This window comes from Martes martes, assembly GCF_963455335.1.
Source record: "Martes martes genome assembly, chromosome: 9".
Taxonomy (NCBI): domain Eukaryota; kingdom Metazoa; phylum Chordata; class Mammalia; order Carnivora; family Mustelidae; genus Martes; species Martes martes.
In genome coordinates, this window is record NC_137896.1 from 126,520,630 (window position 1) to 126,533,894 (window position 13,265).

General features: G+C 34.3%; 1 protein-coding gene across 1 annotated transcript; it reads left to right on the forward strand.

The window, feature by feature from the left end:
- Positions 1-1,469: 1,469 nt before the first annotated feature.
- RAD51AP2 (RAD51 associated protein 2) lies at positions 1,470-8,804 on the forward strand (the record flags this gene model as incomplete). The annotated part of the gene is made up of 3 exons (XM_080814256.1): positions 1,470-4,734; positions 5,077-5,157; positions 8,686-8,804. The coding sequence occupies 3 exons, from the start codon at positions 1,470-1,472 to the stop codon at positions 8,802-8,804; spliced, it is 3,465 nt and encodes a 1,154-aa protein (XP_080670382.1).
- Between the last annotated feature and the right edge of the window lie 4,461 nt (positions 8,805-13,265).

The following is a 13,265-nucleotide window of genomic DNA, read 5'->3' on the forward strand; positions in this document are numbered from 1 at the left end:
ATTGCATTTTTATGGAATGTAGAATTGTGGCAAGTCTGTGGTAAAAAAAGGAATGGAATTCAAGATACATAGAAGTAGCACTTTGAGAACTCACTGATGTATAATTTAAGCAATTGCCATGTTCTTAATGTTGATGAAGTGCTTATACTGCAAGGCTTTCTACAAATCCAAGCAAACATTTCTCTTGAGGAATTAACAAGCCAAAGTAATAGCAAATACCCAGAATTGAAATCACAATATATCTAAGAGTATTTACAAGACTGATGAACATCTTATTACGGAAAGTAGTATGCTAGTCACATTTTGCCATATATGCTCCCATGGGTTCCAAAATTAGGATTCCTCAGGCACATTTTTGTGGTTCTTATAAATTTTTACCAGGGCACATAAAACTGACCAACTTTGAAAAGACCATTAAGGGCACTGAGGTTTTTGATGAATGAACAGTAATCACATATTTCTTAATAAATATGTACATAATAATAATAAACATTTCAAAAATCATTTTCTTTTTATGGAATTGACAAAAAAAATCAGAACTGACTTGAAATAATAAATAAATTATTCTCAAGACAGAGGAAAAAGAAAAATAATGTCCACACGATTTATGAGGTAGGAGTCTAGACTGTATCATTATTTATGCTTACAATAACTGGAATAGTTGAAACACAGTTTTTATCTTTAAGTTTTTTTATCCACAATGTTGGGGAAGGAAATCCCACAGCACATATGAAAACGATTTTTCTACTGTTTTAAAGTGAAGATTAATAATTATCTGCGTAATTATTTCCACACATTTTTCCCCCTAAACTATTCCGATTGTTAAATACCAGTGCCTTCTTTCCCCTAAACAACACTTTATTAGTGAGGTGGAAATCTGATTTTAAATGCTACCGGGGTGATTAAGAGCGTTTTTTAAAAATTACTCCAGACACGGAGCGGTTTGGTCCGGCGCTCACAAAACTACACTTTTTTTTTTTTAAGGAGAAGACCCTCTAGAGCAACTGTGGAGAAGCCGCTTCTGAGGTAAACAGAATTTTAGAATTTTTAAAAATAAAGTTTCTGTTTTCAAACTTAAAAAGAGGGAGAAAGAGAGAGGGAGAGAGAGAGAGAGAGATTCTGACCTTTCCCTTAATTCTACCAAAGGGAAGAAAATATTAAGAGCCGCTACGGTCCAGGCACCAGCAAGAGGCGCTAAAAATAGAAAACGTAACCGCCCTCGGTACGTTGTACTTTGAGGGAGAGACTACGAGCTCCCCGGCGGAGGGCAGAGTGGGGGCGGGGCCTATCCCTGGGGCGTGGCAGGGGCGTGGCAAGGGCGGGGCTTTCCCTGAGACTGGGGTCAAAAGCGCCTCAAGGGGCGTGGCAGGGGCGTGACCAGGGCGTCGAGGGCTGGGGTGAGGCGGAGTCGCCTGGAGCCTACTAAAAGACCAGCCCGCCGGAACCTCAGAACATCTCGGCTCGCTGTCATGTCCCTCACACACTCCAGCGCGCGGGGTGCCGAGTTCAGGGAACCTCTCTGCTTTTTACCGCCTGCCGAGGACCCTGATTCCCAGCCACCCAGTAGTAAGCGGCCACGTCTAACGGAACCTGGCAGTGCCTCCGAGGCGCAGTGGAGGCTCCCTTTGGTGCCTCGCTTGTCTGAGGTGGAAAAAGTCTGGCAGTTGTCGCCCAGACCCTTCAGGGCGCCCTTTGTTTCAACTAACGTGATTTTTGATCACTCCACAGACTCGTCTGCGGGGAAACCTGTCAGTGGGGAGCAGATATCAAATCCGCGATGCCAAAATGGCAAATCTGAGATGAATGGTTATTTGCAGTCTCTCCCCTCACAAAGTTTTGATTCCGGTTTGCGGGCTTCTGGAAGGTCTCCTGAAGCAGGACTGTGCGACAAAGAGGTTTTCAGTGCGCACTGCGGCGATGGCGCTGAAGCCGAGGCCGGTTCGCCGCTGCCCAACTCCTCTATACACGATTTACCTGGAGTTAAAGACGCTGACGGAAAACAATATTTAGTCCAAGGGAGAGACAATATTCAGGAAGACAATTGTTATGTAAAACAGACAGAAAACCTATTTGGGGATGTTACCTTTCGCAAGGAAACCAAATCAACATTTCATGATATTAAGAACAGATGTAAAGTTGACAGTGTTATGCCATCAAATAAAAAAGAAAATAACATTTCAGCATCAACACTAAATATATCAAAATCTCAAAACCAGCCCAGCATAGAAATTGCCAAACCCAGCTATTTTAGAGATAGCAGCACAATAAGTATCCCCGTGTTTCCAACTGATTTAAATAGCAAAATGTCCTCCGTCTATTTAAAGGAAATAGCAAAGAAAAAGAATGACAAAAACGAGGCATATGTTAGGGATTTCACAAACATTTACTGGTCCAAAAATAGACCTGATGTTAAGAAGCAAAAGTTACAGGATGATAAAAACATTGTGGAAGCCGATGCAGAAAATATTTTTTCTGCATGCTATGAAAGTAACCACCAGTCACTCAGCAACCAAAATATTTGTGTGAGAAAAAAAGACTTGATCAGTTTAAACTACTATAACCACAGTAGTATCATATCTGATGTAACAGACTCTGAAAAGGATTTCACTATAATACTAAGGAATGCAAACTTGGGAGAAGTAGAAACATGCCTGGACATTTACATTTTTACCAGATCAGAAAAATCTCAAAGCCAGGACTGTAACATTAGACATGTTTTGGGAAAAAAGAGGGCAAGTTGTTGGATTATGGATAATTACAAGACTCAAAGTGAAAATATTAAGACAACTGGAGAAAAAATGAATTTTTTACAATTATTAGAAATAGATAATTTAAGCAAAGAAGATTATCACTATCCAAAAGCCATGAATACACATGAAAAACAACCAAAACCGCTCATGATAGGAACACTTGGTAGCCAAAAGGCTTTAATAATTTTTTTTTGGTTAAATGGTAAGGGAGAAAACAGTAATATGCTAGAGTTAAAATACACTACACAAAAAGACTTTCATTTAAACAATATTTTTAGAAGTTTCATTATGGCAATTTTTTATTTTCATGAAAATATTTCAGGAAATCAAAAAGATGATAATATTTTAATCTGGTGTGAAATTTTCAAGGATAAAAAGCAAATTGATCTTCAAAATCTAATAACTAAGAATATGAATGTCATTAGAAAGAATATGTTATGCATACATTTACAAACTAGTGTTTCAGAACCTTTAAATAACATATTGAAAAACAACATAACTTCTTTGCTCAGTAACTGTGAATCTTTAATGAGAATTGAAAATGATTCTAAATTAGAGGAGAGATGCATTGTCAAATGGTTAGTGCATTTGCATTATTCAAAAAACATAGAGGAAAATCATACTGTAAAGCTAGCAAGGGTTTCAACTTTTTCAAAACTATTAGAAGATATGAAACCTATGTTAGAAAAAAAGTTATTTAAAACTGATCAAGTTTTTGAAGAGTCTAAGAAAAAAACCATCAATTCCTTTTGTCTGACAACTAAAAACAAACATATTCCAATTTTTGAAATATATGAAAAAATTCCTCCTTTAATGGATTTTGATGACGAGGAGGAAATTTCTCTGACAAAAGAAATTTACAAGAATAAGAGTTTTCCTGAACAATTCATAAATGAGGAAAATTGGGTTCACTGTAATCTTAATACTGTTACGACACATGTTAAGTCTGGCTCTCCATTTATACAGAATGACCATAGACACATTAATGAGAAATTTTATGAAATAAATATGTACAACCCAGATTTAGACACTGAAAGAAAACAGGAGCATACTAAGATCAGTAGCTTTAATTTTAAGTGCATATTTGAAGATTTCTTCAATATTAGGCAACAGGCCATACCAACAAATCCCGACTTAAAACATAGTGAACAAACCAATCCTAGGACTATAATTGAAGTGCTAAATGTTATGAGCTTGCTAAGTGAAATCAAAGGAAAAAAACATGACTCAATCTTGAAGGCAGAAGTAGAAGTCATGGCACAAAGTTTACGGAACAGTTGTCAAGTTAACAAAGATATCAATATAGAAAAGGAAGAGAAAAATAATTTTTATTATGTGGATGGCATGTTTTCTATGCAACCAGTTTCATTAATGAGTAAAAAAGTAAATCATGAAGAAACTAAATATGTTAATCAAAATAATGTAGCTGACAGAAATGAATATGAGAGTGTTTTGCAAGACAGTGAGTTGGCTACTTCAAAGCATTTTCATCCAAAGAATGATTCTACAGAATGTGTTAATCATCAATTTGAAACTGATTTGAGTCTAGGGAACAATGAATGTTTTCAGGACTTAACTGCTGAGTGTTTATCAACAGAAGCTCTGACAATAGTGAATGATTGTGAGATGAAGAGTAAATTTGATTTAGTACTTGAAGAACTTCATATGTTTCACAAAATTAGTAAGGAAAACAAAATTCTAAGTGCCGTGGAAACAAACAATGGGCAAGAAAATTACTTTAGAGAAAATAATGATATTGAGGAGGTAAAAATGGAGATAAAGAAAGATCTGAAAATGGTTACAGTCAACAAAGTATGTGAGTCTTCCTTGCTCTGTGATACCATAACATGTCCTAACATGCCCAAAAGACACCAAAGTTCATTTAAATGGAAAACAGTACCTGATCGTGGAGAACAGGAAGTTCCAAATGAATATAGCTGTCCAAGAACCCTGGAAGAGGAATTTTATTCTACATCCAAGGAAGGTATGAAATTAGTATTAAAACGGTTTTTCTCATGACTGAAAAAAATATGTTGCCTTTTTCTGTGTAGGCCAAATATATAATTTTTTGAAAAAAGGAGAGTGAGGTAAAGAGTAAGACAATATTTATAGATGCACATTATTTTCCTATGAAAGGCTGGCTGGTCAAACACTAAATAATACCCTGAATTTTTTAAAGGGAGCCTTGATGAGACCTGCTTCTGCTTCATTTATTTAATATTAGAAGCCAATAGGAGGAAACATTTTTGAGAAATTAATTTATTTATAGGATTAACATCTGTGTAAAAGTTACTTTTTGCTGTAACATATTGATTTTTATTTGCAGACTGTGAAAAACCATCACCTAAAAGGCCTGCTTTTTTCTCTGATGATCTTGAAGGAAAATTTAATTGTTTACTGAAGGGAGGTAAGATTTTTGTTATTTTCTAGAATACCTTCAGGGATGATTTTTGCATTTTGTATTTTTTAGCATGAGGAGAATATCCTCAGGTTGTGAGAAGATAAATACAAAGATTTATCACTTTTGTAACCATTAAATTTTACTGATGCAAATTCCAATAGTTACAAATCAGTTAAAAATTAAAATGCCACTTAGAATATTACTGGGAAATGTGCTCTACAAAACCATATTTCAATATTTGCAGTGATGCATTGCAATAACTTTGTGATGAAGTGTGGTTTTTTTTGTTTGTTTTTGTTTTTGCTAATACACACATCTAATGTGTGTAACATTAATTGGCAAAACCAAAAAAGACATTTATCTAAGTTGGATTTTCATTGATGAGATGTTATTCCCAATTACATATTTTTTGTCTGTGTTCCTTATTATGGGGTTTTCTATATGGATATTTTATTTAGTAATTAAAAAATTATTATCACTTAGATATGTTAACATGATCTAGGACTACGACATTTAAAATTTGATTAGTACTAAAAAAATAAAACTAAAGAGAAGTTAAACTACTAACTTTATCCATTGCCTAAAAGGTCTACAACACTTGAATAAAACACACTAAGTTTAATATCCAATTTTTAAAAATTTTTAATTTATTTTTAAAATTTATTTTCAGTGTACCATAATTCATTGTTTATGTACCACACCCAGCGTTCCATGCAATACGTGCCCTCCATAAAACCCACCACCAGGCTCACCCAACCTAATATCCACTTTAACTTGTAATACCAATGGGAGTGAGGTAGGGGTAAGGTTGAAATTAGGAAACTGTTTTCTAAATGACTTTTTCATATGGTCAGAAATTGCTGGTATTACACCACAAGACTAGATCTAGAAAGAGTAATGATTTAGGTGAATATATTAACCAAAACATCTTTAGTCATGCATCATTTCTCAAAATATTTTTCCTGACCTTTCATCATCAGTAGGATGTATCCTTGATAAATTTATTCAGTCACTTGAAAACTGTACCTGTTTCTCTCTTCTTAGTTTACAATGAGATAATGTTAAAAATTAACCCCATTCCTTGGAAGGTCAAAAGCCCCTCGGTAGTCTCTTCTCCTTTGAATAAAGGGAATAATTGAGACAATGATACTCTGAGATTCAAAGCAAAGTCGTAGAATTAGCTTGGAAAGGAAATAGGTTGTTTCTTCTAGGACAAACAGGAAGAGATTGGGTTTAGGAAAGTATTTTGAGATAGACAGGAAGAAGAGGAGGTAGCTCATACTCATATTGTCATCATGCTCATAATTGTAATAATGGAATGGATATATGAGGAAAATTGAGTATGTACACAAATTGGAAAAGAAATGTTACATTTGTTGGGAATATCTGAACCCATAATACTCTATTGTGCCTTTACAAGAAAAAGAGCCTTGTCATGAAACATGAAAAATCATACAGTCAGAGTTATTTAGTACTATGTTAAGACAGTCCTCTTGGATTTACATTCAAAGTGCATAAAAATGGAGTGATTTTCCTGAGACTTGTTAAAATCCATAGTGTAAGGAAAAAGTTGGGAAATGGTGAGAAGCAGAGCTAGCAAACAAGGACTAATTCTGCCTAGGTAGAGTGGGTGACTGCTTATGCAGTGTGATCTTAAAGGCCTTGGGAAATGGTTGGCTCCACAGTGATGCTGAAGTGTTTTTGATACCTATCCAGTTGTCATGATGATGCCTCCAGTTAAAACTACCCCTAATATTTCCAGTGCATCCTGACTCACTCTGTTTCTCTCTCCTTTCTCTGTGGTGTAGAAAATGAAAGTAGTTTGAAATTATTTTGAACAGGTGAAATATGACAGCCAGTCAGTGCACTCGCTGCTTTATATATCATTTAGCACACAAACTTCCCTAACTTGAAGGTATATACAGATCATCTGGGTGTCCTGTTCAATGATTCTGATTCTTTTGTGCCGTAGGCCCTAAAATTCTGTATTCCCAACGAGCTCCTAGCATACGTAGATGCTGCTAGCCTGTGGACTGTATTTTGACTTGCAACAATTTAGAAAACATTTGAGTTAATATTATCTCTAGAAGATTACTAATACATTTTATGGCTTTTTTAAAACACTGCTTTTTTAACTTATTTAAGTTCAGTTAGTTAACACTGAATTTTAAAATGAATAATTTAATGCTTGAACGTTTAGAATTGCTAAGTAGTACAAAGCAATAAATTAATCCAGTGCACAGTAATAATAAAAGGGATCACAACTTACTTATAATATAAAAGGAGGAAATCTTTCAACAAGACAAAGAAGCATATCCTCATAGCCACAACTTGATGACTCTTTAAGGGCATATGCTTTGCAAAGGGCCCGCTGTTGATACAAAGTGATTTGGTGATTTCCTACCCATTGCAAAATTCCCAGAAGTATCTTTTATATTAGACTATGAAAGAGGAAGGCTATTCTTTGAAAAAGTAATCAAGTAGACTAATTCTGGCTTTGTTTTGAAATCATAATCTCATAATGAAGAAGTTCACTTAGCATAAATTTCTGAAATTATCTAATTTATAAACAAATCCAGTGCATCAGAAATGATCCAACAATTTTATTTGGACAATCCCTTTTTCTCTAAAAACTGAAAAAAACTAGTAATATGTTTTTTTCTCTTATTTTTATAATTAACTTCATACTTTTAGTGTTGAACAAAGTATCATAAACTGGTTTATAACTATTTTTGTGGTAAGTTTTTTTCGCCCTGTTTATATACAGTTAAACTTTGTATTGTATTTCATTAATGTTTACATAGATAAACACACAGTTTCTACTTGGTTCAGCTTAGTAGAAATCATGCCGTTTATCTTTTGTTAAAAGTATTATTAGGTTGATTACACCATTTTTAGTAAAATATGCTATTATGTTAAGATCATACTACTTGATTAAAACTGGCTTAAAGTTTGATACATTTTTAGCTTTACATATGTACTTCACTGTTTATTTTTTTAAAAAAGTGTTTGGAAAATTAAAGATATTTTTGTGTTTCATTATCGAGAATAGTTGAGCCTACCTTTCCGGTCCATGAAATGCTTTGAACTTTGAATATGACCGTATGATGTTATATAAAAATTTCAAAATCAGAGCCCTCCATTTATACATAATAGTGAAATGTATATGTGCAGTATTGTTGATAATAATCTGTATTATAACCTACAGTTAAGCTTCTAGTAGAAAAATGACTTGGTTTCTAACGCGACAACATCAAGTTAACTGTATAGTTTTGTTGTTAAGTCAAACTGCCAGACTGGAATGTTGATTTTATTTAGTTGCTATCTTATGTGGGCAAGTCACTTAACTTCTGTTGTGCTGAGGTTTTCACATTTTAAAAATGGAGATAGGATAAGCAAACTGATGCATTTAAAGCACTTAGCTCAGTGACTCAGAAAATATTGCTAGATGTTGACGAGAAGTAGAATTTTTTAAGCTTAGAAACTACAAGTGATTTTTATTCCCTCATGCACTTTTATTGTCTTATATTTTAGGTAGTAATTTTTCACATGGAATTTCAAGAGTACTACCTCTTAAGACATGCAGTCGACCAATAAGAATTGGTTTGTCAAGAAAAGCTAAGCTTAAACAACTTCATCCGTATCTGAAGTAAATGTTATGAGAACTTAAAAGAAGGCACTGGACTTTAATATTTCAAAAACGTTTCACAGATTTATAAATCTTTTGTCTCTTACTTTGGTTAAATGCTTTCTCCTGGGTTGAGAGTTTTGAGCTTTATTTATTATGAAGTACGCAGAGGGTTTAGTGTGCGTGTGTGTTTTGTGTGAATTATATAATTGCCTTTAAATGTTATAAAAATTTTCATTAATGTTTTCATATTATTACAATATGTACATTAAAAGCTTTTCATGATCTCATAAAACATGTCAACTTATATTTCATGATAATATGTGTATAAAGCTTTTATGGAGAAGAGTGATAGCCTTTATAGGTTTCTCAAAAGGATCTGTAATTCATAAAAAAGGTTAAAAACACTGTTTCAATCCACTTCCCTTATTTATCAAGTGAAAACTAGAGGTGCAAAGAGGATGGGTAAGTTTTTAAGAACACAAAATTAGTGTCTGGATTGGGATAGAGGCACTCTCTGAAGAATTCTTTCCTACTTTTCTTTGCATTCATTTTATAATTTTTATCTCATTCCCCAGAGTCTATCTTTGGCCCCAGAGCAGAATTATGATCATGTAGTTAATACCTAATAATTTATTCATTCATAAAACAGAAACATTTTAATACTACCATTGTGTTAAATTCAGAGATAGAATACCGAAGAAGATATGTAAAGAGCCTGCTTTATGGAACTAATTTTCTCTGCTTGAGATTGGTAAAGAAATGTAGATTATACATAATTTAAAGGTAGCCATCAGTAGAATAATACTTTTCAAAACACTATTCAAAGAAATAAGAATAAAATGGGCTATGTAACAAAAAGTAAGGGAAGGAGGCATCAAGAAAACATTAAAAAACAGAAAGCATACAATACAGAAGGAAGACTAAATGTACCAATTCACAAAACATATGTGACTGGATGGATTAAATTATCCTATTACAAGCTAGGATTCTGAAACACACTAAAAAATATCTCAAATTGAGCTATAGTCTTTAATTACCACCCCCTAGCCATGCACTTTCTAACTTCAATATCTTGTTCTGATTTCTTTTTCCCAGGCAGAACTCACCACTTTCTTAAATACTATAAACACCTTGTTAGAATGAATGCAAGTTCCTTGAAGGCAAGATTCTTTCCTATCCACCAACTAGTATAGCCCAAGTGCCTAGAATAGTACCTGACCTTTGTAAGTAGCCATAAAATATTGAATGAATGAAAGAATTTCTACACCTGCTCATAATTCCTATGTCTTTTAAAATTCTTCTTCTTCTTTTGTATTTATTTGAGAGAGCGCACAAGAATGGGGAGGGGCAGAGGGAGAAACAGACTCCCTGCTGAGTGGGAAGGAGCCCAATGCAGGGCTCAATCCCAGGACCCTGAGATCATGACCTGAGCCATCCAGGTGCCCCTTTTTGAATTCTTAATAGCTTATGACCTTGGGCAAGTCCTTATTTATAAAAGCAGGATAACAATAGCTCATGGGATCATTGTGAAGTTTAAATGAGCTAGTATATGTTATGTATTTATAATAGCTCTGATACATAATAACTTCTCAATAATGAACACCAAAATGCTGATACATGGTAACTACTCAATAATTAATAATCATTTAGAATGGTTGACTTTTTCTTGAATTTTTTTTTGGGGGTGGGTAGGGAGATCATGATTTAGAGTATTTCCCGGAATAAGCCTATTCCTTTGAGTTCCTTTTACCTTTTTTTCTAAAAGGGTCCTCACATATCTCTTTTTTTTCTTTTTATTATTATTATAAGGCCCATTTGGATTTTTTTTTTTTTTAAATCTTTATACAAGGCAAGCCTCATCACAATCAAGATTTGTCTCAGGGCCCCTGGGTGGCTCAATGGGTTAAGCCTCTGCCTTTGGGGTTGAGCCCTGAGTTGGGCTCTGTGCTCAGCCCAGAGTCCGCTTGAGAGTCTCTCCCTATGCCCCTCCCACTGCTCATGTTCTCTGTCTCTCTTAAATAAACAAACAAAATCAGTTTTTTGTTTTTTTTTTAAAAGGGACACATTGGAACTTCTTCCCTGAACTTGACTCATAACTGTCTGTTCAGCCTCTCTACTGTGATGTCTAATAAGTTTCTCAAACTTAAGATGCCCCAAACTGAGCTTCTGCTATTTCCCCCTAACTCTTCCTCCAGGGTTTTTCATTTCACTGAATGGTCACTCCATTCATTCAGTTACTTGGCTTAGAAATCTTGGAGTAATCCTTGGCACTTCATTTTTTCTCATAACCTGTTGCTGACCCATGAACAAACTCTATCGGCATTAGCTTCTCTTGCCAGGATGATTACAGTAGAGTCCTAATAGGTCTCCCTGCTTTAGTACCTGCTGCCCTTCAGTCTATTCTGAACACACAAGCCAGAATGATTCTTTAAAATATGTCATAACATATCACAGCTCTGTTCAAAACCTTCTCTGGGCTTTCCATCTTACTCAGAGAAAAAAAAAATCTTACTTTTATATGTAATGATCTGACAGTGATCTCTCTTACTTCCCTAACGCCCTCTCTACCATTTTCCCTTTGTTCATCCTGCTGAAACCACACTGACCTTGTTGCTTCTTGGATGCATTAGGAATATTCCTGCCTCAGGGACTTTTCATTTGCTTTTTCTGAAATGTTCGTACGTTATCTGTATAGCTTGTTCTGTACTCCCTTCCTTGAACTTCACTTAAATGTCACCTTGTTAGTGTGCTTTTTCTTCCTGCGACATTCATATGCCTCTTTCCTGCTTGTATCTTTTCCTCCTTAATACTTTGCTATCAACATATTCTGTCCTTTATGTATTTATTTTATTTATTGTCTGCCTTTCCCACTGGATTTTAAACTCTTTGAGGGCAAAAGCATTTCCTATTTTATTACCGTATCCCCAGTGCCTAGGTGCTTGACATAATAAATGTTAGTTGAAAACAAGAGTGAACAATGCCAACAAGAGTATGTCTTAAACACATTGCTCTGATTAAACTTTTCTTCTTGAGGCATATAACTGTTTGTCCTCCTAGAATACCAAAGGTCTCTTTGGTATTCTTTGTTGCAATGTCTGCTAGATCCAAATATGTGAAAACAAAGCTTGGATCTAGAACAGTAACTATGTATCTTTCTTCAGAAATTAGACATTAACTTGTCAGAATTTTAAATGTTTTTCTCTTTAAATTTTAATGTAGAGAAAAATCAGTTAAAACTAAAAACATGGATGTATAATCTAGAAAACTAAATTATAAAAATACTTCTCAAAATTCAATTTTATCTCTGATCCCATTTAAGATCTTTATAAATAAAGTCAGTATAATAAATCAAAATTTCCTATTTACTTATTTCTTTTGTGTTAGTACAAAAGAAGTATTATTTTTATTTATTTTTGCCCTTTTACTTTTATATTTGCTCTTTAAACAATCTCTTAAGCTTTATTTTTTAAAACATTATTTATTTTTGAAAAGTTAATAGCTAGACATGGTACTAAATGCAAAGGATGAAAAAAAAAAAAAAAGAAACAATGAATACAAGTACTCCCACCCCTTTTTGACACTTAGCTATCCAGTCTTCCTCAACCGAGGAAATAATGGTTAACAATTCCTTTCCCCTATATATTTCCATGAAAGAATAATATGTTATTATTAATAAGCATTTATAGTATTTTTAGTTGTCTTTTGTTTTATACCCATATTTTTTACAGCATACTTAATAAATTCAGTAATTTATAAATTTCAGCATGTTAAAAATGTAAGATTTAGGGGCACCTGGGTGGCTCAGTTGGTTAGGCCTCTGCCTTTGGCTCAGGCCATGGTCTCAGGGTCCTGAGACGGAGCCCCATGTTGGGCTCCCTGCTCAGTGGGGAGTCTGCTTTTCCCCTCCGCCTTTTCCTCTCACTCCTGCTTGTGTTTTGTTTTGTTTTGTTTCCTCTCTGTATCAAATAAACAAAACTTTAAAAAAAATAAGATTAAAAGGAGAAAAATATTTTAAAGCTAAAGAAACTGAAACTTGAAAAGAAGTCAAATGCATTTAATGAATTTGACATTTTGGCCAAATTTATGGTAATTTTAAAGCATTTTTAGAAATTCTGACTTTTAACTTTAAAAAGTTCTTAATACTACTCTAACATAACACTTAGGTTTATATTTCAGTAAATAGAGTTTTATAACATGCTTAATCACATAATCCATAATCTTTGTGATTGGGACACCTGGGTGGTTCAGTCGTTAAGTGTCTACCTTTGGCTCAGGTCACGATCCCAGGGTCCTGGGATCGAGCCCCGTATTGGGCTCCCTGCTCAGCAGGAGGCCTGCTTCTCCCTATTCCACTCCCCCTACTTTTGTTCTCTTTCTCACTCTGTTTCTCTCTGTCAAATAAATAAATAAAATCTTAAAATAAAGTAAAATAAAATAGTTTAAAAAAATCTTTGTGATTGATTCTGCTGCCTATTTGCCATTC